The sequence below is a fragment of the Eretmochelys imbricata genome, chromosome 3 (assembly GCF_965152235.1).
Source record: "Eretmochelys imbricata isolate rEreImb1 chromosome 3, rEreImb1.hap1, whole genome shotgun sequence".
NCBI classification, from domain to species: domain Eukaryota; kingdom Metazoa; phylum Chordata; order Testudines; family Cheloniidae; genus Eretmochelys; species Eretmochelys imbricata.
The window spans coordinates 154721674-154749373 of record NC_135574.1 but is presented as its reverse complement, the minus strand read 5'-3'; the positions used below and the strand labels follow the sequence as shown (position 1 = coordinate 154749373).

The window sequence follows — 27700 nt, the reverse complement described above, 5'->3', positions numbered from 1 at the left end:
TATTACTCAGTGAAAAAAGCACCATACTTTATGTTAGACCAGGTAAATGGAGTTGCTTTCTTCCTCTGCTGTCCTAAATTCAAGCCTGGTTTACAAGCAGTCACAAGTTAAATTAGTTTGCTGATATCTTGAATCAACCTATAATGTACATTTGTTCACATTACACAACTTCTGCACTGTTAGCATCCTTTTTAATCTGCAGCTACTAAAAGACTAGTGTTGCTAACTAGAACTGATATGCACTAACCTAGAATACATGGCATGAGGACATGCTGTATACAGTGTCTTCAGCCTGTATCTTTCAACAGTATTAACGTTTGCAAAATATACCCATGTGTATTTTTTAAAAGGAAAGATATTTATAGACAACTCTTCATATCACTGTGTGTTGGAAATCACATCTGTAAATATGCTCTCCTGAATAGGACGTGAGATACTGTTTCATCTACTGCGTTCGCGTGAGCCTGCACTAGAATGTTGTTGGCCTGTTCCACACGCAGACAGATTATGTCTCTTGTTTACACTAGACATGGATTGGTTGGAAACCATCCAAAATTGCTTCGAGGACATTTCAGTCAGTTTAATCAACTGCACCTGCCTGGGTTCACCCAGTACTTTGGCACCAAGGAGCTTACTGTATACGGCAGTGATCTGGTGCTGAGAAGTAAAGCCAGTGGAAAATTACAAGCCACTAAATAACTACATATTAGACAGCTTGGAGCTGTGGACAAGTCGGGAACTGATACCAATGTTCTATATTTAAAGACCTAAAAAAATAAATATCAAGAGTCAGAAAAAGACATGGACGGATGGATAATAGGGGCAAGCAGGAAGTAAAGAGACAGGAAAAGGGAAGGGAGAAGAGAGAATGCACTTAGATCATACTTTAAAAGCAAGGATCTCAAGCACTTTACACACATAAATGAATTAAGCTTCAACATCCTGGTGAGGTACATAAACATTATTATAACCACTTTTAAATGGGTAAGATGAAGCACAGGGAAGTAAAGTGATTTGCCCAAGATTGCTCAGGAATTAGTGGCAGAGATGAGAGTAGAAGGCAGGAATCCTGACTCCACATCGTTTGCTAATCACTACACCAGCTGGAAGAGAGAAAGTAGGAGAATAAGGGTGCTTACCCAGCACTGTAAACCTACTCAGTCTAAATCCTGGGTCATCTCTAAATTACATATGCAACAAGAAACCTACTTTCTTAGCTCTTGATCCTGCACCATTCAAGTCAATGGGAATCTTTCCATAGACCTAAAGAGGAGCAGGATAAAGTCCTTACAGAATCCACGCTTAACTTGGGCCAGCACTATATATATATTGTTTACAACATCACAATTCACCAAGTGGTAAACAATTATGATGCTCCAAGCATCAGGCCATAGCATCACTATATGAGCCAGGCAAAAAGAAGCAAGATTTTAAATAATTTTAAAAATATTATTTAGCTATATGTACCTTTTCAGGATATCTTTTCCAGTCACTGCTTATCATCAGGATGTGTAGTCAAATAAAAGCCCTCTCAATCTTGCCTCCTCCTGCCTCGCTCATTTAGTGATGTTATGGACTGATGCTTGGAGCATCATAATTGCTTACCACTTGGTGAATTGTGATGTTGTAAACAATGGAGTGCAGAATCATTGATCATCAGAGAGGAGAAGGAACAGGCTGGGAATATAAAGGAGAGATTCTGTTTACCACTGCATTTTGTTAATTAAAATATTACTTTACTTCTCACAGTGCAGAATCTGGGTATTTCTACCCCGAACTCCTTGCTCCCATGAATGCTAGTATCTACATGAAAGAAAAACTTAAATTACAGAAACATACCTTTATATGGGGTAAAATGTGGTAACTTTAACCAAGCACAGCCACTCTCCATAGAAGTTTAGGATAGGAAATGAAGAACAACATTGAACTTATTTGAAACTCCAGGGGAACTTAGGGAAGCAATAGGTAATTGTTCATACTGGAATTTGGTGAAGACATAAGAGTAAACAGACCTCTGGGATCCTTCACAGCCACATGAAGTCAGGACCTTATTTTTACACCATATTCAAAAGATGGCACCATCACCAGAACTGTGTTCCCTAACTTCATGCTAGGACACTGGTTTAGTACTTAGAAGAATGCTATTTGTTGAATCACCAATATCTCTTCCTACAGAACCTGGGTTTTCCTTGGAAATCTTCCGCCTTACATTCTGATTCCCAAACCTGCTTAGGTTTGTGAGAGCTGATGCAATCACAACCAAAGGTGATATGGATGTGCCCTTTTATTTATTTATTTTTTAATTTGCATGAACATGGGAGTCTATTTGTAAAGCTAATCTCTTCTTGCAATTCCATGCAATTAATACCTGAAACTTCCATTTCTGCCACCATCATCATTTACTGTTTTAACTATTGGAACAAGCAGAAAGCGTAGATTAGTTATGATAGACGGGAGGTTTTAAATACACAGAGGTGGCTTAGCAACCAGAAGCTCTGAGAAAGAAAACAGAATGAACAATCCAAAGGTAATAAAGATACATGTAAATTATTTTCAATTTTGATGTTTAACTCACCTTCCACAGAACGTGATACCTTTGCTGTACTGCAGCTCTCTAACTGCCAGAGCTTGCAATTCTACCTCCTAGGTAGCAAAGTGCAAAGCTGGATTCTGAGTGGAGGTTATCGTCCTGCAATTCCACTTGACAACGATAGGATATATGCGTGCTCGATACCTCCTATGATCAGGCCCCACATTTACATTGCTACAAAAGTTGAAGAGCAAAAGGGAAAGAAGCAACAGTTCTGTAGATTTACCAAATAAATTTGGAGTATGCTTACTAATTTTGTTAACCTATTATTTTAATAAAGATGTATTTGATGTAGCCTTTAAGTTTCTGCAAGCAAATCACATAAGCTCCAGTATATACCACTGTCTTTCCTTTGCAATTAATTCCCTAAAAAGGTCATAAAACATTACTGATGAGAGAGAGAAAGATTTCTTAAAAGTTTTCTGATGCCCTTCTCTTAACTTTTTAAAGTTGGGTTCTACTCTGAAGAGCAGATCTGTTAAAATGCCATTCTCCATAGAAGAGTGGGTGCTTTTTTATGGTCTCTAAATGGCACCTGATCAAATTTCCTCAGCTTAGAAGTAAAAAAGATAGAGGTGGGTTTCAGGCTGCCAGCCTGGAAAATTCACCCTAGGATCTGAGAGTCAAGATGAATTATTTCTTTGTCATGCACCATCGCCAGTAGTAAAGATTCTGTACAGACAAGCTGTCTTCAGTTAAACCCGTGCAACTCCATTTTCTTCATATAATGCCCTCAATGGTACCTCTACTATCCTATTGCTTTAACTGGGTTTGCACAGGTGGAATGGATTGGAACTTAATGAACAATGCTGATGATGATGTGCAAGAAAGAATAGAATTTATTTCCATCTCCCAGAGCTGTGTTGGCTCTACAGGACTTTTAGAAATAAAAACCAGTGAACACTTGTCACCAAAGTCAGCAGATATGAGTGAGCTGCTCTGTTGAGTAAGGAGTTGTTTTACATAGACACATTTCAGAGTAAAATCACATTTAAGCTTCTCGTCTTCATCTTCAAGGTGTTACATAATCTCTCTTCTGCCAACATTTCTATTCTCATTTCTGTCCACACCCCCTCTCTTCAGCACTGCAGCACTAGCTGTCAGAAGGCCAAAGACTATTGGCCCCCAGCATCTCATTCCCTGTACTGGGATACGCTCTGGAAGGCCATCGGGGCAGCCTGGCTCAGTTTACTCTCTTTCTTCCCTCTCTGGTAGGTGGCTAGAGTTCCTTCTCCATGTGGTGCTCCTCCAGTGGAGGATGGGCAACTGCAACCAGGTGAAGGGTTTGGAGAGAGCTTATTGAGGGGTAACCTGGCTGAATTCCTACTGCCCCACTACTGGAGAAGCTGTCAGCTCCTGGGTGTTACCCAGTGGTGCAAGCAGAAATCATTTCTTGATGGTACTGCACTCATGGGAGGGACACAAGCACGGCAGTGCTTTAACGTGGCTGTATAGTCACGGCACCAGTGGTGGGAGACTGCTCTCCCAGCGCTGTAAAAAACCACCCCCATGAGGGCACTAGCTACCCTCACCTGAGCGAGGAAGTTTCAGTGCTGTAAAGTGGCAGCATAGACAAGGCCTAAGTATTGCTCTCCACCAGGCACTAGGAAAGCAAAGATGCTGCGCCATCTGGATTTGATGGAAAAGAGACATAGAACTGTGTGTGCCATGTGCATCTTGATAGAACTACAGCCCAAAGTGTTTTATTATTTTCCTCAGCATAACATACAGGAGGGGCAATCAAAATCAGCCTGGCAGAACGTGCCTGAGAACTGTCTCTGGACAGATAAGCAATTGACCAAAATCACATGCTGTGATCTCTTGGGGCCAAATCCTGTTCCCATTGAAATCAAATGAAGTTTTGCTATTGAGTTCAATGGGAACAGGCTTTGACATTTGGTGAGGAAAGAACAAAACCACTCAAGCAAGGGCTACACTGCTTATATCACAGATATCAAAGGCTGCTGACTCTTGTGAGAAAGTCAGCAGACATCTGATCTTTGTCCATTGCAAGGGAGAAATGAGCAATCAATGAGGCTAGAACAGTCTTTGTACCATATCCAACTCATAAGTCCATCTGCAAAGGATCAAGAAAATATGAAGGCTCCAGATTACCTTAAAGTCCTCAGTCCCTTGGTTGGAATGCTGCCATCAGCATATGTTCATGGTTCAGAGGCTGGAGCAGGAATCAAAAACACTGTATAAACACCTTCTGTCCCCCCTCCCCCTCTTGAGGGCTCCTGATCAACTTAACAGCACAATATATATGCTAACAAACATAAACAAAGCCTTTGTTTAAGTTTGTTAGCCTACGTATTGTGCTGTTAAACCCATATAAAGAACGAATGCCCTCCCTAGGCACGTTCTGCTCCTTTAAGGAGCAGAGTGCAGCTCCACCTCAGCTTGGGCCAGGGGTGGGGGGAGACAATTAGCCTCCCCCCAAGTCTTTCCAGTACTCCGTACCTGCTAAAAATCTGTTGCTGGTACTCTGTACTGGAGAGTACCACCCTACTTGCACTCCTGGTGTTACCTTACTAAGAAGTGTGTGTTGCTGTGATAGCAGTCACGGTTTCAGCGTGAGCCCAGATTAGAATGTCCACCTTCAGCTCTTATTTTAGCATGCTGCTAAAATTATCATGAAAGTAAGCAACGGAAGGGAAATAGTAATTTTTAAAAGTTTATATCTTGGCCAAACCTGAATGGAATTTCACCGGATTAAGAAAAGGTTCTTTTCTGGCCCCAGGGCTTTCTCCTTGCCAAATATCAAATGCCTGCTGCAAACAATGGCGCCATTACTGCTTCTCAAAGAAAGGTTACAAGCAGATTTTATAACTGAAAGTGTTAGGCACCTAAATATAGATGTTGTGGTCACAGTTCAGGGCAATGGCGCCTGTATTTCCCCTCTGTGGTTCAGCAAGGGCACCCACCCTTGGCTCCCAGCAGTCACCTGTCCTGGGTGGAAACCTGCTTCTCTCTCCACACAGACCAGGGTTTTTCAAGGCTGCCTGGAAGGCAGAGGGTGGATAGAGGGTGGCCTAATCCCAGCTTCTCTGGGGGAAGAAGAGTATTGATCACCCACCCCACTGTGGTGGCCTTTTGCTCCACACACACAGAGTCAAGGTGTGTGGCTTGACTCGGATTAGGGTCTTTTACATTTTTGCAGGCTATCAGGCAGTCAGAGACTGTGGGAAGTCGTCCCCCCTCCTTCCTGGCTGTGGTTACCTTAGTCATCTCCCAGGCAGCAGTTGTACCCTTTACTAGGGCATTTCCCACCTTGGGGTGGGTGTCATAGATTTGGCAGTGCAACGCAGCTTCCTCAGCATCTCTACTTTTGGCTGGAGACATTGTCCTCACCATGCTCTATACTGCCTTTAGTTCTCTGGGAAGGGTAGACACTGGCAGCGAACTTACACCCCTGGCCTGTGCTTCAGGATTCAAGAGAATTTCCCTTTAAGTCAGTAGCTCTTGGCACTTCCCAGGAGAAGGAGGCAGTCTCATCCCCTCTCTCCTCATGTATTTGTCCGCATACTCTTCCTTTTGGATACTGGCAGGGGAATCTACCCCAGCCTCCCACCCCCTCCTCCCTGTCAGCTACTCCATCTGCATTTTGGCTGACACAGTCCCTTGCCGGTCTGGAGCGAAGGGGTATTGATTCACCCATTCTGCTTTTAAAGCCATAATAGCAAATAATATGGAAATCTGACAATACACCTACAGCCAGCACCTCTGACCCTTCCTGTGTCTGTATAGAAAGTGCTGCTGTAGGTAAAGTGAAGGCTTTTACACAAGGAACTATAACCCAGATTTCACATACAGAGCATTTGATGGGTATTACAACATGGGGCTTAACCATAGTCTTAGCAGTGCCAGTATCCCTCCATCCAATAAACATTTCCCCACTGACCACCACCTTCCACTCTCATTGGCCATCTGAGGGATCAGTACCCAGGAGGGTGCAGCATGGCATGTGGGCAGTGGTTTGGGGTGTGAATGTGTCAGCAGGAACATTATATGCCCTGGGTGCACTGGGCAGGTGGCTCCCTCCCTCCAGAGGTTTAATCACACAGGTAACTCTTTGAGGTGGGGGAAGCTGGCCTTTCCAGCACTGCATTGGGCCTCAAGGCCTGGACAGGGCAATCCCGAGCAAAGTAACCCCACCGGCCACATACGGAACACCGCTTTCTCCCCCCCCCATCAAAAAAAGCTTCTTAGAGGTGTTTTCCCTCCCTCTAGTCATGGGTTTCTGCATGGGCCTGATCCCTGTCCTCGGATTCCATTTCATCCCTATTTAGTTTTCTATCAAACCCTGGCTGACTATGCACATATCAGTCTGCCAATTACCCTGTTATCGTTAAATGCCTAGGATCTTTGTCTGCTCACCCTGATTTTAGGTAAGGGTGGCAATTTATAAAATTGTTCTAAATTCATTAATTCATAGGCCTCATCAACCATGGTAACCCCCAACCAGTTTCCAGTTTTCTTACATAACCCCTAATTTGAAGTGAAACCTTAGCATAAGTCATGCCCTCATTTTTCCGAACTCCCTGAACCTTTCTCCTATGCCCTTTAGGGGTCAGCTTAGACTTTTGCAACAAAGCTTGTTTACACAGCTCACGCTCTTTAAAGTCTTCTCTGTCCATAAGGATACAAACGTTGAAAGCATTTGTCCCTAACAGTAGTGAATCCTATACAACTCATTCATTAAAGTCTGAGAGCATTACGTGCACCTGGCAACTTGAAGAGTTTTATTAGAAATCAGATAGATTAGATAGCTGCATCCAGACGGTTAGCGATCACACTGCTAGAGGGAGATGATTGGCTCTGTCAGCATAAAGCAGCCTAATGCTACACAGTAATTAGAGTGGGTGGCAAGTGCCTTTTCCATTCCTTATTACACTGGGAGATAGCTGCCTTCTCTAGGAAAGCTGTGTTTGGAAGGTAAAAACAAAAAAATAATCTTAATCCATTAACCTTAGTCTTAACATAAGGTTGGGGAGAATTTTCTTTCTAAATTATGCTTTACAGAGCACCCTTGAGAAACCATCTTTAAAAAATTAAACAATCTGCTGTTTTATGATGGAGTTTTAATTCCTTCTTTCTTGGTTTGATTTCTCTTTAAGAAATGGATTGTTGGTGTTTGTCTGATGGTGGTGGCGGTGGTTGGCTGTTAGTTTGAGGAGTTTTTTATATTTTATTTTATTTTATTTGTAATTGTATCAACAAATGAAAAGGGAACAGTCCGGGGAGATGGTTTGATCAATAGTTCTCAAATGGGTTGCAGAATTGGGCCTCATGTTTCTAGACCAGTATTGAAATTTGGTTTTGCTCGTTTGTTTTCCTTAAGTCCTTGTCTCCTGAAGTAATGTGATTATGAGAATCTCAGGCTTCACTTAAAAAAAAAAAAAAAAAAGAGTAAGTTTCTAGCCATCATGATTGCAAAGAAAAGTTTGAAAATTTGATCCCTAAACACTCAGACACTGGAAGGTAAATTAAAAGGTCCCCACATTTCTTAATTTTTCAAGATCTCATAATTTTTAAGCCAACCTCCTGATTGTTTGGGCCTGACTCATAATTTTTGAATGCTTGAAGTTAGCCATGCTGCTAGCTTGTGGGGTCATCACTGTGAATACTGAGTATTGTGGCATGTACAATTCTGTAAGAACATACAAATTATACTTCTGAACATATGTCTTGGGGCTTGCAGGTAGAAGAATGTTGAGAATTTCTGGATGAGATAACCTAATAGGCATCTCAACTCTAACCTTTTTGATTCTATGTCTTGTGCCTCCCAGCTCTTCTGTATTCTGTCAAAGTCACCCTTCCTCCTGGCAAAGGTCTGTGCATTGGCATTTTCCCCTGTTAAAGTGTGTTTCTTCTAGAAATTATCTGAAACAGTCTCTTCCTTTGGATTTCAAAGTTCCAGTTGTAGAGGGTTTGGGGGGTGGGGGGAGAACATTTGAGAGGGGAGAAAGCTTCTTTCCCTCCACTCTATCTATTGCAGTACGTCAATACAAATTTGCCTACCAATACAGTATTTTTAAAAAGTCTTCCGTTACAAATGCAGCATGTGTGCTGATGCCGGATTAACCTAATGAGCTTAAAATCTTATTTATACATGACATCTGTCAAGACAGAAACAAGGTACGCACGTCCCCTTAATCCACTAGCTCTAACCCAACACAGCTTTCACATGGTTTGTTTCCAATAGAAGAACGCTTTAAAGGAAACAAAATACAACGGGACAGTGTGTAGCTCTTTTGAGACAGGATCCTGGGAAGTAGGAAAAGTTCATTGTAATTAACTAGGCTATCTACAAAACTGGGAGAATTCTTGATGAAACCTTGGGAGAAAAATGACATGTTCCAGTACAGGATGAAACAGTAAGTTTTATTGTCTTCTATTCTTTACCTGATCATCTGGATATCTTTAACAGAAAATAAATCCAGACAGAGACACAGGATGGGCTGTACACCTTCCCACAGTGAGATTGCTAACCATGTTGCAAAAACCGGAACTAATCCTTTGAATAAACCCAAAGGTATCCTGCCTGTTGATCCTGGAGACCATGCATTCTCAATTCCATTGCTGGTCAAAGGCTCCACTTGTTATGATATTGACAAGTTCCCTCAGAGAGGGTCTCCGGGGAAAGATCACCAGCTGGAAAAGGAGGAGAAAACATCAGAGCTGATCAAAAATGTTAACTTCCATTTATCATCTGAGGATCTCTCTCTTTGCAAGATTTATGAGGAAGAGAAGAAAATTGAGAGGACAGCCACAGAGGCTGAAATAGCCATGTCTGAACTGATTGAGTCTCAAAAACATATAGCAGAAGACATACAGATCAAAAAGCAAAGCTCCTGCAAATCAGAGGCAACAGCTTTCATTTGGGATGACAAGAATGAAAGCAATGCAAAGCAAACCCCAAAGAAAAGGAGGAAGCAAAAAAGCCATAAACCAGTGAAACAGGGTCATCTTTGCAAACCCAAAGAAAAATCCACTCCACCTATATGCAAGCCTGAGAAAAAGGTAGATTTCCCAGATCAGCTTGTTAAGGCTCATCAAAATGCTTATGCCTACCTAAATCCCAACCTCTCCAAATATGAAGCTATCCTATGTATGGCCAATCAGGCTACCGAAACTCAGCTGCTTTTACAGCAGCTGGTGAGCTTTCTAGTGTTCCACTTTGATAAAATCAACCAGCTCTTGGAAGAAATTGCCAATGATGGGGAAGAGCTCCTCAAAGAGGTGGGAGGAAACCTGGCCTGGCCAGCTGGAAAAGGGGATCCAAAAGAGCAGCCAGACCTGTTGCAGCAGTTACTGCAGTATACAGTCAACAAAATGCAGCTGCTAAATGGAACAGTGGCTTCCCTTACCTCCAGTGCCCTGCAGGAGACATGGAGCTACTTACAGTCTGCGGCCAGCAACTTGGAAGAAAAACTGAAAGCAAAACAAGGCTTTGATGAACGCCTGCTAAAGGCAATAAAATTGCTTGAAGCCTCTGCAGTGGTCTCCTCTCAGGCCCATGATGATGATAGGACTCTGTATTCAGAAGACAGTGGCATTGGTGCAGACAATGAATCTATCAAAGAGTTCAATTCCCTTGATAAACTTGGAAGGCAAACAAGCTGCGATTCTTGTGCACATGATCATCCATCTCAGAAACACGCTAGAATACCAGGAGAACATCTGTGTAATGGCACATTGTTGTCTGTTACAACTAGATCCCATGACTGTGCACTTGAAAGGCATTTTAAGGATATATTTTACCCATCTGTACACAGCAAAGAAGCAACTTCTTCCCTGGGGGCAACACCAGAAAGTGTTTCTACCAGGCTCCAATGTTCAAATGTGACCAAAAGTCCTCCTTTTAATTCCCTCCAGTCTGATGCTACCCAGGAAGGTGAAAATTTCAAAGACTGTGAATCAATAGATTCTCCTTCTGCAAATGAACAGGAAGAGAGTACACCAGAGGAGGATGACAGTGATAATATAAGTCTATCAGAAATGGGGAAGGATACCCTGCCTAGAAGGCCAATGTCTTCACCTGCAGTAACAGATAAAACAAGGAGGCCATCCGTCAAAAGGATAGAAAATCCAGAGACTGAAGAGATGATACTTAAGATGAAAGATGCAATCAGTGAAAAAATCAAGTTTGTCCCAGCTAAATGTGGACGAAAGGAGTGGACAGAAGATGAAGGTGGAAAAGCAGCCCTAACAGCAAGACCCAGTACAGCAAGTGGTAGCCGGAAAACCTCAGTTAAACAAAGAAGGTCCAGGTCAGAGGAATCCCTCAGGAGCCGTGCAGAAGACCCAACCCTTTTAGAACTTCAAAGGACCCAAAAAGATCTCAACAAAAGATTAGAAACATTTTATAAGCTTAATGGGAACAAAGAAACAGATGGCAAGCAGGAGATCCTGAAGCCAAGAGCAGCAGCTTACTTGCAGGACACTGAACATGCTACACCCAGATTGTCTACCAACAAACTGAAGGCATCCCTCTCTAAAAACTTCAGCATATTGCCTAACCAGGATAAGGTCCCTTTACGTAAGTCCGAGCAAAACACTGTCAGTCATCCAGATGAGAGAAGGGGACGGAAGCCTATAAAAGCCTCTGTATCCACACAGGATTTATTGTACAGGAAAGAAAATGAGCCACCTGGGATAGAGAAATTGAATAGTGGTGGCTGTGCCCCTCGGAAATCTGTCAAAACACTTATTGAAACTTTTAGTCCTTCCGAAGGCCTTGTGAAACCTACACATTTAAGAACTTTAGGACCAATAAAATGCATCAGAAAGTTTGGACTTCCAGTGATTCCTCCCACCATTCCCCTTCAGAGAGTACTGGCACCTTTAATTCACAAGCCTCGTGTTTCACCAGTAGGAGACATAACCCTTCCAAACACAAGTGCATCCCACTGTAACTTTCCAACTGTCTTTCCACCTGTTGCAGAATTAAGCAGAACTGACACAAATGAAGAAACGGATGAAGACTTGGAGAACCTACCACCACCACCTCCTGAAATGTTAATGGACAGTTCTTTTGACTTCTCTGAGTCTGAAGAAAGTACAATAATGGCAGGGAACTCTTCAGAGGTTGCCAAAAAGCCTGCTAAAACAGAGCTTCATGCTACAAAGAGAATGCACATTTCTCCAAAGATAAAAGCCTCTCTACATTCCATTGACTTATTACCAAGTAAAAATATCAACAGCCCCAACATGACTGCCAGTAAAGTACTAAGAAACTCTGGGGTGGACTCCCCCAAATTTAGAAAATATTCATTGGAGCTAAATCCTACCAACATGTTCATCCACAGCCAAGAGGGTAAATTAGCATCCCAAAGGGACCATGAAATGAAAGAGGCTGCAGATCTGTATAAGCAATCGCATAAAATAATACCTCTTCAAAATCCCAGTGGAGTTTCAACACAGAACAGAAACTGCTCAGAAAGTAAAGAGCCTGGCACAAATTTAGCATCAGTGCAAAACCAAAATCAAATTTATCCTGATTCTCTCGGGAGAAATGAGAAAAGTCTAGCTTTTGTCAGAAGAATCTCCCCAACAAGAACACCCCCTTCTTCTCCACCCACCGAGAAACGACTCTCAAGTCCACCTGCATATCCCAGACACATCGTGCAGACTTTTAACCACGTAAAACCAAGCTTTCCTCCTTCTCACAGGCAACCTAGTCCCACAGCTAACCCCAGAGTATCAAGCCCTCCAATGCAAAAGAAGCTGCCTTCTTCACCAAACCAACGAAAACTGCCTAGCCCTCCAGTGGGGCGCAAACAAAGCCCACCAGCTCAGCGAAAGTTGTCAAGCCCACCTGCTCAGCGCAGAGAGGCAAGTCCACCTCCATTCTGCACTACCCCTTCTCCACCAGCCTCTCCATTGCGGTCCCACAAAGGACGACAAAACAGTTTGGATTCTGGTGATGAGCAACAGCTTCCTCCATCAAAGATTGCTAGTAATGCACGTTCAATATTTTGCCCAGCAACTCCTTCTTTATTTGAAGCCAAGCCCCCATCACCACCTAGCAACTGCACTACAGAGGTCGCAGGCCAGCCTGAAGTTTCAGCTTTTGTCCAGAAAAGCAGTGTGCTGCTCAGGCAGTGTGGGGATCAGCAGAGGAGGATGGCTATGAGTGCTGCCAACCCTCAGCCTTTCATAAAGAGAAGTTTCTCTGACCGCAGACCAGGAGTTTACCTTCGACTTCCAGCTCCTGTCTCAGCTGGCAGCGAACCTCTACTTAACCAAGCAAGGTGAGAAACATTCTACTTTAAGTCAAGCACTTTGGGTTGTATTTTATGCTTTGGTTTTTTCAGTTTTTGATAAGCGCTCAATACAGTCAAAACTGTCCTATTTATGTGCAGAATAGCAATGCATCCACCATCCCCACCAATATTGCTTTAACCAAGACCTAAATAGACCATCTGTCAGGGTGGAGAAGATAGGTCACTCTCCACAGCTCATTCAAGCCTGTTTGTCCTGCCTGCTGAGACTGGCAAGCAGGGTAATAATGAATGCCATTTGGAAGGGTACTGCAGATCACCATATTCAATTCACAAAAGATATGAAATAACCCTCAAAGGGTACCAGCTTTAGATTACTAAGGATTTAGGTTGGATTTGAATTTGCAACCTATTATCAATCCCTGAACTAGCCAGTTCCGCAGTTGAATTCTATGTTTAAATATTTCAAAGCAGTAAGCACAGGTGATTTGCAGGCGGGGACCTCTTAAATCGTAAAGATCTATTTATAAAATTGTTACTTGAAGCCTTGAGCTAGTTATGTACATCTAATTTTTCAAGACTCAGTAGATGGATGCACCATTTGAGCTTGGTTTTCAAAGGCACAAGGCACCTGTGGCTACCAAGGACTTGGAGCTCTGATTGCTCAGCTGTTCTGAAAAACATCAGGCCCTAAAGGTCACATGATGGGCACGCAACAATTGAGTCACCCATAATCAATGGCAACTTTTGAAAAATTTGGCCTTTAACCTCCCTACTCTTTAATTTACTCAACCACAAAGTGGGTAAACCTCTATCTGAAATCACAAGAGGGCCTATGACACTAAATATATTCTTGGCAAAATATTTTGCAATCATTAAATGGCATGTAAGTGCAAAATGTTGTTCTAATTTTCCCCATCTTAGTACCTTTAAGCTAATTAAGCTTTAAGATACACAAAAGAATTGAGCCTCTCATGCAAGTAGTTTTTACTCATGCAAGCAGTCCTCCTGAAGTCAGTTGGACTACTCATTTGAATAAATATTTGCAAGACCAGCTCTGCATTTTGTGTGTGTGTACGCAACTGTGTCATCAGCACAGGAATGAGCTTGGCAACTGAATCCAGATAGATCCCAGAAAAACAGAGTCAGCTCCCAACTTCTCTCCTGTACTGTGAATGATATCACAGGTTATCATTACCAAAATAAAACAATGACGAAGTCTTCCACAAATGCTAATAGTTTTGCATCCTACACTCTGTTTTATTATACATTCTACTCTGACATTCTAAGCAAATTTCATCTCCTAAAGGACCTTTTTTTTTTTATGTACAGTTTGAAATCAGCATGGTCTATTCCAATGTCTGTTAGCTGGAATGAATGTTTTCAAAAAGGCTTTATGTCAAACCTCATGAGAAGAAAGTGCTGGCAGTTTTATAGATGAATTTTAAAAACAGCCTATTATAAATTATTAGTTAATTTCTGCTTCAGCACTGCATATTATCTATGTGTTCCAGTTTGCCACAGCACAAATGATAATATAAAAAGACACTGCAATAAACCATTAAAAGAATCATCCTTTTCATGAAATATTTTATATTTTGTGACTCTGAACTATCTATCAATTTCTTTAGTCATTTTGGGAGAATGAAATATTTATTGAGCCCAGTTCAGCTCTCCGTTTACATCAATGTATATCCAGAGTAATTCCACTGAGTTACTACAGATATATACCAGGGTGAGGTAGCCCATTATTTACAGCTTGGACTGATTTAAGATGCAATGTTTTTTCTAGGTTTAAAATAAATAAAATAAATTGCCCAGCCCCAGCTTTATAGACGCTGCTTTGAATTTCATAATATACATATCAGAGCCATAATAGCATGCATGGTGACACAGACAGATGCCAGATGTTTTAGGAATCTGCCCACTGAATATTACCCACCGCTGAAGTACCCAGTATCACTGCCCACCACTTCATGCTCTAGGATACTGAAATATAAGTGGTTCCACTGATCAGAGCCTCGGCATGCTGAGGCACAGGTACTGACTCATAGCCCTCACATTTTCATCAACAGTACAGTATGCTCTGATTCATCACTCTCCTCAGAGCTCATTAGCCATACAAGGCTGCCTCAGCTTCTCATTTCATTCCCCAAACAGAAGAAAAAATTCAAAAAACTTCACCCTTCAAATGTCAGTACTAGGCATCTGCCTGCACCATACCCTGGATCTCAACACCCTCAAATTCTGGGGAAGTTCATATTGCAGGCCCAGCTGCGGGTAAATTTCTTTTAACCCTCTCCTTTCCATTCCCTCCACCTTCCATTTCCTCTCCTCACCAAGCCTAACAAGGGCCCTTCCACACCCCTGGCCACCCTCTCCCTGATGAGAACCAGCAGTGGCCTTCTCCCAGCAGGCTGACTTGTTTTCGCTGCCAGCCTCCTTCTCTGCATGGACTTATTCTGGGATCTGCCAGCTCCTCTCCACACCTGGATGGCCTCCTGATGTGCACAGCTACCTCCTGTGATGGCTGCCAGCCTCTGAGAAGGGACAGGAAGTGGCAGCAGAGGGAGGCAGGGCACATTGGGAGTGCAGACCAGAACAGGGGTTACTTTCCAGGGGGAAATGGAGCCACCAAGGGCTCACTGTAGGCAAGAGTCCTGACCCAGCCTGCCTCTCAGCAAGTAGAAACTCTGTCTTCTTCAGTACAGCACCCCCTACCAGCTTGTTATTAACCAAAAAAAACTGACTGCACTGAATTTAGGAAACTGATCAAACCTCAGGTATTTTACAAGGGCCTAAGGGTTAATCATTCAACCATTAGACATTTCAGTGGATATATAATACTGTATTCTCACATTCCAAAGCCTTAAGGCAGCTACATATTGCCAGGTTCTATAGTGAAACATGCCACAAAAATGTTCCTCCTTTCCCTCCTCCAGAGCAATGTGGTTTTTTTTCCTCCCCAGAATTACATTGTCCTGATTCCCAGACAGACAGTAAAGTGCTGGACCAGCAACAGGTTTAACATGTGAAATCTTGAGATCGTAGAGAGACAGAAATGGGGGAACTTTTACTGTCGAAAGGAGAGAGCCTCAGTTTTCTAATAAGAGCATGCCTCTTGTCCTGGAGAGCCCGTAGGACATTAAAATCACAATGTTATTATGTTGGGAAGAGATATTTTACATCATTAGAGGTTGCTATCACTAATTAGTTGGTGAACTAGGTAGGAGACGGGGAGATGGATCCACAAGATTTCTCTCTTATTAAGTAGTCCACACAAAAGCGTTGGAAAAATCAATGATTTACCCCATTTCTGAGACCTCTGTGCATTTTTGGGGATTTTTCCTTCCATTTCTCCGCACTTTGGTAATTTTCCTTTTGCTGTAGTTAGGCTGCCAGGCTTGGCCCTAGGCAGAAGCAAATACAAACAACCACATGGGATCCTGTGGTGGCCCAGCAATTCATCTCGACAGCCCAGTTTCCCTGTTCAGCAGCAGGACCAGAGGGAGAGGTAACTTTCATCACATTCTGCCAGTCATATAGATGAGGATGAGGGTTAATACACGTAAATGGAGTGTACTCACTTTTCATTTAGGGAATGGGGAGTTTAGCTTCGATTAGTTTACTCACTTCTTTTTTTACCTCTACACCATTGCATTCTGAGCATCAATAGCTTTGGGCCCTGTAAATTGTAGGCCACTCTTATATGAAACTCTGCTAGTCTTCCTGCATTCCCAGTGTTGCATTAGAAAACCGTGAATGCCTTCCCTCCAAGTGTATAAACCTCCCATTTAAAGCTCTGCAGGGTATCAAGATAAAATCTTAAACATGTCACTAGCCCCAGTTACAGCTGCAGCTAGAGCTCTGCACAGCTACTGTTACTTTATAAGTACCAAGAGTCGTGGGTTTAGGTTTCAGTATCCAAGCCACGACAATTCAATGTGATTTGGACAGGTAGATGTACAGAGCTACTTTGGTCTTTTCTAAGCCTGACCTTTGGGTAACAATCAACCCTGGTGGGCATGTTTTCAAGGCATACCTTGCATGACACTTTGCTCGGGCAAATCCTATTAATCCTTAGCAGGATTTGTCTGCATGTGTGTATAGTAAAAAATAGTATTTCGGTTGTACTGTTGCTCTCAGATTAAAGCCCTCCCCCATGGGAACAGCTGAGATGGAAGGAAGCTTAAAATAAAAGCTATTTGGATTTCATTCAATTCAGAGAAAAGAAGAGGAACTGATTCAGTGACACAGGACCAAAAGCAAAACTTTGGATATGAATCCTCCCAGACTTTGGGGAAGTTTGGATCTGGATAAGAACTTCATGCGTAATCCTCTATTTATACACTTGGCTAAATCTATTCATCCAGTACCAATCTAGCACTAGTTCCACCACAACAGAGAGGCAGGACAATCCAGTGGTTAGAGCATTAGCCTAGGACACAGGAGTCCTGGGTCTAAGTCCCTGCTTCACCACAGACTTCCTATGTGACCTTGGGCAAATCACTTAGCCTCCCTGTGCCTCAGTTCCCCCTATGTAAATCAGGATAGTAATTCCAGCTGCATAGAGGTTAAACACCATTAAAGATCATGAGGCAATCAGTTACTACAATAATGGTGGGGGGGAGGTCTAATAAGTATCTATGATAAGATATCTATAGAAACTTCCCTTTTGGGGATCTGGATCCCAGCTTTGTAGCTCAGACCCTTCTCTCATTGTAAGTGACTCTGTTTGTCCATCTGTACATTCAAACACATCACAGTAGCTTTCATGCAGTCACATATTACAATGTTTGGCTCCCAACAGATTTTCAGTGGGAGGAGATTACAATGTACTTGGCATCAGGAAACAGGGACCAGAAAGAAAACCTGTACTGTACTAAACAGCTGAATTGGAGGAAGGTCTTTGCAGAATGCCTTGCTGCATTTCGTTTTAATGGGTTAACATGCTCTCCTTAGCGTTTTAAAAAAGGACATGGTTCATTAGCCTCTTTTCTTAATCCTCTTTTCTATCTGCAGCATGGAGGAGAGTCCTAGAAAGGAGAGTGATTCCTGGAACAGTACATGCTTCTCTGAATTCAAGGGATCCAGCAGGTCTGCTTCTCATCCTGAACTCTACATTGTGGGCCAGGGGCTCCACAGCGAGTGACAATACAATCTGCTTGGAAGATGGACGGTATGGCTCAAGGCAGAGGATCCTCGTGTGATTAAATATCTTAGTCCCAGGCTCCAAAGTATGGCTTCAGACCATATCAAAGAGGAATAAGTACAATATAATTGCACCTGCAAACCCAAACTGGCCATGACTTCCTAATTAAATATCAGCAGGGTGCTTGGCAGCTACTTCTCTCTTTCATGGTGTTTTACAATTTTACTAAAAGACTTAAATTTAGTACCAGAAACAATAAAATATTGGAAAGACACAGGTCAGATTAGTACTATTTTATAAAGACAGGGTCCTGCTGCCAAATCTTTTATTGCACTATTTAACTAAAATGGTCCCAGAGGTGCAGAAATTAACATTAGGTGACATGACATTTATTCAAAGCTTCTGTTTTAAATCAAACCTGACGCCATTGGAATCAATGACAAAACTCCCGCTGACTAAGTGTAGCCAGGACTTTACCCTCTGTGTTCCATGGGCATGCAGGGAATAAAATCAAGTCCAGTTAATAAAAAATAAAGTTGTTGTTTTTTTAAAATAGAAGAAGATACATTCCTCCTGCAGAGAGGTTTTGATCTTATTACATACGTTTAACCATTGTGTAATCTCATCACTTCTAGTTCCCAGAACAAGAACCTTAATCCTTCTTAGAGAAACATTGTAATACCTAATCAGCCAAGAGCACCTACATGACTGCACATTTTACATATCCTATTCTCCCACAGGAAGGTCTGTTCTCCTTTTGATCCATGAATTAAGATGGAATTTATCCCACTTCCACTGAAGATTCTGGAAGGACCCCTGTTGACTTAAATGGCAGCTGGATTGGGCACCATCAAGCAGCTAGAGGATATTGGTAGGCAGCGCCAACATCTAAGTATGAGAATTCCCTTTCTTAGATCAAGTGAAATAGCAACTCTTTTTGGATCCAAGACTCCACGGCTTTCGTCCAAAATCCTTCACAACATGTATATTTTTTAAAACAATTGGGTATTTTCAGACTATTGGACCTCTAGGTTTTGACACAAAAGCTCGTTCATGTTTTGTAACACATTCTGTATTTACTCATCTTTGATCAAAGGATTAGGGTCCCCTTTATAACTAGTATGCAGCTTTTTAACTAATACTGGACCTCTTTCCAACTGTGATTTGGACAATGTAATATCTGGGGGGGAGGAGGGGGAGAGAACCCTGTAAAATTCTACCCCTTATTTATAGATTTTTCTCTGGCTCTCAACACTATGGTATCTGAGCATTTCACATACACAAATGATTTTTATCCTCACCCACCAGTTTTACAGAGGAGGAACTGAGGCACAGAGAGATTAAATGACTTGTAGAAGATCACATAGGAAGTCGGTGGCAAAGCTGAGAATGGGACCTTGACCTATTGAGTCCTAATCAAGTGCCTTAACCACAAGACATCCTTCCTCTGTCTTCTTTTTAATACACTGAAACCGTGCCATTCTCCACCAATGACAAGGCAAAAGACCTCAATAATAGCATTTATTCCATTCAATTACTAAGTAATTTCATTTCCTCTCTCACTTAAGGCCTTATGTTAAAATTTCCTGTCATCGATATTCTACAAATGGCAGGTTTATCAAAAAGTGTTTACTTATGTTTTCCAAGGACCATGTCCTGCCCTGGCCCAAGATTAATAGCACAGCAAGGAGGAGAAAAGTTGCTGGTAGATATATCCTCTGCAAAAAGATTTCTGCTGGCAGAGAATGTCCAGGAATCCAATGATCTGGAAGAGCACTTTGCTAGTCCACTCACCAGGAGCAATGCATGTCCTGCTAGAGGCAGTATAGTGTATGTGCTAACTGGCTAGGAAGACCAATAAGGCCTTTTGTCTTGAAAACCACTTACCCTTGAGGATGTGATGCATGTGCTGACATGTTAACTCAGGGGCTTTCCTAGCACTGTCTTGGACATTAGGGAGGAAACTCCCTGGCAAATGAAAACACACACAACTTATGCAGAATTTTGGAGCTGGCCTGAATGTGTTGTCATGAACTGACTAGTGTGTATTTATACTACTGCCCTCTATTGGATAGAATCTGATGGCTCAAGTGTGTGTCATAGAACCTATACTACTTATAGCTAAGAGATTATCTTTTAGCTTACGTACGGGGATAATGAGCATTTGGAGAAGAAGAGTCTATGTTCTCATCAAGGGGTAAGAGGGAAGGTCCTCTCATGGATCAGTAACTAATTAAAAGACCGGAAACAAAGGGTAGGAATAAACAGTCAGTTTTTACAATAGAGAGAGGTAAATAGCGGAGTCCCCAAGGATCTGTATTGGGGCCACTGCTGTTCAACATATTCATAAATGATCTCGAAAAAAGGGTGAACAATGAGGTGATAAAGTTGCAGATGATACAAAATTACTCAAGATAGTTAAGTCCAAAGCAAAGAATCACAAAAGGATCTCACTAAACTGGGTGACTGGACAAAATGGCAGATAAAATTCAGTGTTGATAAATGCAAAATAATGCACATTGGAAAACATAATCCCAACTATACATATAAAATGATGGGGTCAAAATTAGCTCAAGATGATGTTGGAGTCATTGTGGCTAGTTCTCTGAAAACATCTGCAGCTGTAGTCAAAAAAGCTAACAATGTTAGGAACCATTTGGAAAGGGATAGGTAATATGACATAAAATATGTAATGCCAATATATAAATCCATGGTACGCCCACATCTTGAATATTGCATGCAGTTCTGGTCACCTCATCTCAAATAAAGATGAATTAGAATTGGAAAAAGTACAAAGAAGGGCAAACATGATTAGGAGTATGGAACAGCTTCCATATGAGGAGAGATTAAAAAGAATGGGACTGTTCTTCTAAGAAAAGACATGACGAATGGGGATATGATAGAGGTCTATAAAATCATGAATGATATGGAGAAAGTGATAAGGAAATGTTATTTATCTCTTCACATAAGATGAGAACCAGGGGTCACCCAATGAAATTAATAGGCAGAAGGTTTTAAACAAACATAAGGAAGTACTCCTTCACACAACACAGTCAACCTGTGGAACTCACTGGCAGGGGATGTTGTGAAGGCCAAAATATAACTGGGTTAAAAAAATTAGATAAGGTCATAGAAGATAGGTCCATCAATGGCTCTTCAGCCAAGATGGTCAGGGAAGCAATCCTATGCTCTGGGTGTCCCTAAGCCACTGACTGCCAGAAGTTGGGACTGGACAATTCGATAATTGCCCTGTCTGTTCACTCCAGCTGAAGCATCACTCCCTCTGGCACCATCCACAGTTGGAAGACAGGATACTGGGCTACACGGACCATTGATCTGACCCAGTATGGCCATTCTAATGTTCTTAGTCTTGTTGCTGCATGAGGTTCTGAGTGGCCATGACGTGCAGTATAGTAACAGTGTTGACAGCCTACCTGGCTATTGTTTTGCACATAAATCCAACATTCCTGGCACCAAAGAGTTTTATAACATTGTATTAGCTTTTGTAAGATTTTTTTACTGCTGTAAAGTAACCCAGAGTTTATATGTATATAGGTGTGAATATACGCTCTCTCTCTGTATATATGTGTATACCAAGAGTGTAAATATTTATTCAAAATGGTTTTTGCTGATTTCTTACCCAGAGTGTTAAACATGTACTCTGTGCTATAAAAATAAAGGAAATGTTTTGAAGTGCAGTGAGTTAATATTGGTTTCTTTTTAAGTGGAAAAGGCCCTTATATACCAATTATTTTACATTGAGACCTTCATTAACAAAAAATATGTTCCCCTAGGTTAAAAGATCCCGAGTGGAGAGGATTGGCATAGCTAATAACTGTTCCGGCCTATTAGCCCCTTTGCTCTCTAATTTAAGCTTAGTTTGGCACCAGCTGACAACATTGTATTAATTTCAGTTGAGATTCTATGTAAAGTTACTGCAAACACAACCACCTTGTGGAGGCAGCAGCCAAAGCGTTAACACCAGAATGTGTTCAGTGAAGCGGCTCCTCATTGCAGAAGAAGCCATATTAGCTCTAGACACACGCCATGCCCTCTTGTACACTCTGTGAAGCTAAATACAAGGTAAAGTTGCACCTGTGCTTCTCATCACATTTCACTTGTCTTGCAAGAAGAGTCAAACAGTATCAGCTTTCCAGCTGGGAGCTGCTGTTTGCATAGCCATGAGGTAAGTGCTCTGTGCAGCATTTCATCTGCTGACCTTGAGCAGGCTGAGAGCTGGTCCAGCGCCAACAACCAGTGACACTGCTTAAATCTTAAAGTGTGAAATGACAAGGCCCTTGGCATCTACAGACAACAACCTGAAACCACCATAGACAGGGCTGATTGCTTCCTTTGGCTTCAAAAACTACCTCAGCTCTTAGAAAGAGACTTGTGAATACTGCTCAAGTTAGTGATACCCTATGAAATAAAATAGTAATAACAACAGTACTTGTACAGTATTTCTAGCGCTCCTTCCATCCGAGAGTCCAAAGAATTTCATAATCATTAAGTCATCCCTATGAGCCAGTTATTCTGAGACGCAGTTGTTATCCCCCATGTTATAGAGGGGAAGAAACTAAGGCACAGAGCAATTAAGCCGCAGATCCACAAAGGTACTTAGGTGCCTAAATCCCAGATTTAAGCGCCTAGATCAGAGCAGGGGGACTTGACCCAACATCTCCCACATGTGCGTGGGGGGTGTGCCCTAACCAGTGGACTACAGACTATCTCTTTCTCTCGCCCTCCTCCACTTCCCCAATGACTGTTCCAATGTCGATAAATACCTAAATAGTCATTAGGTAGGAGAGAGAGACTTACTCTGTAGCCCAGTGCTTAGGGCATCCACTTGGGAGGTGGTGAGAGAACCAGGATCCAGCTCCCCTGCTCCAGTCACTGTCTCATTATTTGTCTATGGTGGATTAGCTTCAACAGGAGAGACTGAGGGAACCCCCCACCATCAGAATATCCCAAAGCTCAGTGGTTAGAGCACCTTCCTGAGCAGTGGGAGACGCCTGCTCAAATCCTTTTCTCCCCCCTGTGGCAGAGAGGAGGGAATTGAACTCTGGTTACCCACGTGCCAGGTGAGTGCCCTAACCACTGGACTAAAAATAAGGTGGGCACCCAGCAGCTTTCTCCTCCTCTACTATTTTGTGTGGAGCGAGGCAGAAGTCTACCTAATTTCTGCAAAAAACACCTTAGGTACCTAAGCCACCTGACTCCAGGCAGCTGGTTCTCTTTCATGAACGGCCAAGCAGAGATAGGCACCTATCTTCAAGAGAGAGGCAGGACTTAGCCCACACTCCTCTCACCAGCACCTCCAATTGGCCAGTGTAGGCAGCTCCATGTCTAGCATTCTGGGTTTTGTGGGTCGCAGTCGATGGTGCCTGTCTCTCCCCATTCATTGTATGGGAGCCTAGGTGCCTAAATCGGCTTTGTGGATCGCAGTGTATTCTTGTGATTTTCTAGGTGCCTAAAAGCAAGGCGTTGTGCCGCTCAGGATTGCAATGCCTAAGTCCCCTCTGGATGCCACCCCAAGTGACTTGCTCAAACCATTCTGTGTCATCAGTTAGGGAATCGCCAGTACTTCCTGAAAAACAATCCGTTTAGAGATGATTCAACCATTTTTCTTTCCACATCAGATAAACTTAATTCTATCCAGCGTTACCATGTCTGTGTGTGCCCCCCTTCCAGACAAGCCCTTAAAAACGAAGCGCTAAATCCACCATTCTACTTCGACATTGCAATACTGAGTGTTGCAACAGCTAACCCCTAGGCATTCTGCTACCTAGTGGAATCTCAGCCCTGAATTAGGCATGGGGAGACTTAGGCATCTAAAAAAGGGATTTACAGAAGCCAGCATGCTGACCAGGGAGCTGTCTAAGCGAGACAGGAGAGAAATTCAGAGGAAAGGCCCCAGATTCATAAAGGTTCTTAGGCTCCTAACTCCCACTGATCTGAGCATCTGAGTGATGGGCTAGAGGGAAGCACCTATCTCCGGTTGGGATTCTCAGTCATGAACCCTCTCCTGGAGTTAGGTTCCAAAGCCAGGTCAGCAGCCCCGTCTCACAGAAAAATTCACCCCATTAGAGCACTCACCTAAATCTGGGCCTCCCATGTCTCAAGTAAGTGTCCTGACCACTGGATTATGGGTTATTCTGGGGTGGGTCTCAAGCGCTCCTGTTGGTATAAACAATTAAGCAGTCTTAGGGCAGAGACATGAACTTGGGTCTCCCACAGCCCAGGTGAGTGTTCTAAGCTGGGACAGGGACTAGGACACACACACCTGAGCCTGAAAGCACCCAGTTGACTCACTCTGGCCATCCATTGTTTGTGTACGGCCCGATCCTATAGGCATGCGCTGAAAATGCTGACCCCACAGGTAAGCTAGGTGGGGGAACACTGCCTTGAGAATCCTGTTTTGGGACTGCCAGTGCTTCGGCTTCAGTGAGGGCCCTGAGCAGCTTTTCAGCTGTGGGCGGCTTCTGTGCTTAGGCAACTTTGCGCACGCCGACTGGCGGACACTTAGTCACCTCTGGGGCTAGGCGGAAGCTGAGCAATGGTTTTGAGAACATCAGTGGTACCTAAATATTGGACTTGGGCACCTAAAGACGCAGTTAAGTCCCTAAGTACCATTTTGTACCTAGCCAAAAGATCCTGTGTGTCCTCTCCATAGACATGGAAGTTGTCATAGCACTTTTAGTACAAGTAGGGTCTTGTCCCACTGTCCTCCTCAGCTACAGTCTATAATCAGCCAAACCAAAACTCTGGATTGGAGCATCGAGCATTTTGGATCAGGATCCAAGCTACTCATCATAGGCCCACCACCATTTATGATGAATACTTATAAGAATAATGTCACAAACAGAGGTTGTGACTTCCGCTGGGGAATAGGTGGCAGGAGTAGGGGACGAAGACAAAGGACCTTGCAACTTTTCCATACTAGAATAAAACCAGTCTCCAGCACTCATCTCACACTTACCTACTCTCTGTCCCTCCATACAGTCTCACCACTGTTAGTGCAAGAGCTTTCTCTCAGCTTCTGCCCCCTGGAACAACCTTCTTGTCTCTCTCCACTGTATTGACACTCTTCATTTCAAAATCTCTTCTCCCACCTTTCAGCCTCTTAATTTTTCCTCTCCCTTTGCTAACATTTAATTCTGTGACCAAATTATTTAACACTGTCAAGGCTTTTGGGTGATAGTGGTATGAAAGATGCAATACAGAATATATACATATTTATTTTACCACTTTGTCAATACGGGGCCTGTATGCTAAAATATAGGCAACACTGCCTGCAGACAAGGTGCTTTCTAAAAGTTTTCTATGAGGCCTGAGTTGCTCTTTAATCAATTGTATAAATAACGGCTTTGGACACTGTAGATGTCATCAGTTCTATCATTTTTTATTCTTAATTACTACTATTGGACCTGGAGCCCCAGTTGAAGCAAAGGGCAGCTAATAATGATCCTAGCCTTCCCCAAAGCAATCATTACGAAGCTATGAACCAAACTTTCCTGACTTTCCCCCAGCAACGCAAAAGATCCTACATACAACAGGGCTGAGATTTACTGTATAGCCTGCAACTAAAAAATGTTACCAGCTGCACAGCTTTTAAATCTGAGGCAAAGAAGTTAATCTAACTGGACCGTTTCCATCTTGCAGCCTCACTTCCTCCCAAGCATAATATCACTTTAATACCTGGTCTATCCTCTACTGGGAATTAAATCCTACTATGGCAGAGGGCTGGACACAATGATCAAATAGGTTTTCCGTCTCTACCCCCAAAGAGTCTGTTGAAAGTTTCTTTCTTTTGGTGTATGCCTGGAAATATAGTTAGTATAAGGATGGGTAATCCAGGCAAGAGGTGAATGCATCTCTCCTAACTATTTTGAATATAAAACTTTAATAATATTTTGGCTCTAACATAGCTCTAACATATACAAAAGGTCGGAGCTCTGTCACAGCGTATATACGCACGCACACACACACACACTGTGGCAGAGCTCCGACCTTGTCCCTGTGGGTCCTGCACTTCCAGGCAGTTTATGCTAGCCTCGGAGGCTCACGGCAACCCTCCACATAGCCCTTCTTTCTCTAGGTCCAGGATACAGTCTACTGAGCCTTTTTCATCATAAGCCAGCAAGGAGTTGGTGAGAGAACTCCCACAGTCTCTGTTGTCCCTACAGTCTTATTCCAGAACAGTTTAGGCTCCTGTCCTGACAGGGGCCTGTCGCCCCCTCCAAGGAGGTGTTTCTGTAGTGGCAGGTTGGGGGGAACCCGGGCCCACCCTCTACTCTGGGTTCCGGCTCAGGGACCCTAATGGCAGCAGCTGTTGGCAGCCGACCTTTTACTGCCAGAGTTGCTACATTTCCCTGGACCACTTCCCCACAGCTCTCCCGCTTCGCTCTCTTAATGCCTTCTTCACCCTTACCTTAGGGCTCCCTTTCCAGTGGCTTGAGGGTGTCTTCATTACTCAGCCCTTCAGCTGCACTGCCTCTCCTGTAGCTCTCCTCGGCCTGACTGGAGTGAGCCCTTTTATAGTATCAGAGGGGCCTTAATTAGAGTCAGGTGTTCACATTAGCTTAACAGCCTCACCTGACTCTTTGCAGGTTAATTGGAGTCAGGTGTTCTCATTAGCCTAATGGCTTCAACTAACTCCTTGCAGGCTATTTGGAGGCATGTGTCCACCCTAGCCTGGAGCAGCCCCTGCTCTGGTCAGTCAGGGAACAGAAAACTGCTTATCCAGTGGCCAGCATATCTGCCTTCTACTACTCTGCTGTACCCAACTGGCCTGGGGTCTATCACAATACACACATACTAAACTTCACAAAAATGATGGGGTGCAAGTAAGCATTATCCCCAATTTAAAGAGGGGATACACAAAAGCACAGAAAAGTTCTCTACTCTGATCATTAAACCTTTCTGCTAGGACAACAATCCACATAGCAAATAAATTGCCACCTGTTACAGAGGATCTAGTAGAGGCAAACTAAAATAATCCAGAAAAGAATATGGCAAATAAAAAATTGGATAATACAGTCTTCTTATTGAAAAACTTCAGTATTTTTCCTGGAAATTGTCTTCTCTTATGAGATCTGGTAAGTGATCTGCTCCTGTAACAGTTTCCCCTACATTAGTGGAATCTCAGTTTTCACTGCAAGGATGTCTTCTGAAGTACAATGACTCATACAAACATTTTGTGTGCCACATATAAAAATACAAGATATTTTTGGCAGGTCTGAACAGCTGTGCTCCCATGTAAATACCAATTAAAAGCATGGGCTTGTGTCTCCAGGGAACAATGCAATGCACATGGTACTGAAATGGTCTCCCAGGATCACCTGATATTTTAAGTAAATTCCAGTATTAAGGATGGTGGTTATAATTTTAAAGACTTCTTGGTTTAGGTCCTAACCTAGAGTCCTACTCGAAATAGGTTTGCTGAACCCATCCTCATTGCTTTGTCTCCTACCCAGCAGCAGTCTCACTTCACAGAAACCATTCTGCAAAAGGGAGTAATCTGCAGGTTACCACCTCAGCAGAGGGTCTCTGAACAAGGAGGAAGGATGAAAAGTCTGTGCTGTCGACTATTGGCAAGAGAGAGTGGAAAAAGATCAGATTGCATCTGCCTGAACTGTACTGGCTCTGCTGAGAAATAGCGGATTTTCAGTTTCCAACCCTGCCACGTTGTCTTGACCTTCACAAGGTCAAAATAGTTGGACTGGGCTT

At 42.9% G+C, this 27700-nt stretch overlaps 1 protein-coding gene across 1 annotated transcript; it reads left to right on the top strand.

Annotated features, from left to right (window-relative positions):
- The first annotated feature begins 9049 nt into the window (after positions 1 to 9049).
- PCARE (photoreceptor cilium actin regulator) lies at positions 9050 to 17971 on the top strand. Its single transcript, XM_077812188.1, has 2 exons — positions 9050 to 12849; positions 17842 to 17971. Exons 1-2 carry the CDS (start codon positions 9050 to 9052, stop codon positions 17969 to 17971), a joined length of 3930 nt encoding a protein of 1309 aa, XP_077668314.1.
- Positions 17972 to 27700: the final 9729 nt, after the last annotated feature.

What these genes read in the sequence shown, in the direction of transcription:
- PCARE (XM_077812188.1), top strand. Translation starts at nt 9,050, where the DNA reads ATGGGCTGTACACCTTCCCACAGTGAGATTGCTAACCATGTTGCAAAA. An exon ending in CCTCTACTTAACCAAGCAAG is followed by an intron (nt 12,850 to 17,841) that starts GTGAGAAACATT and finishes TTCTATCTGCAG; the next exon opens with CATGGAGGAGAGTCCTAGAA.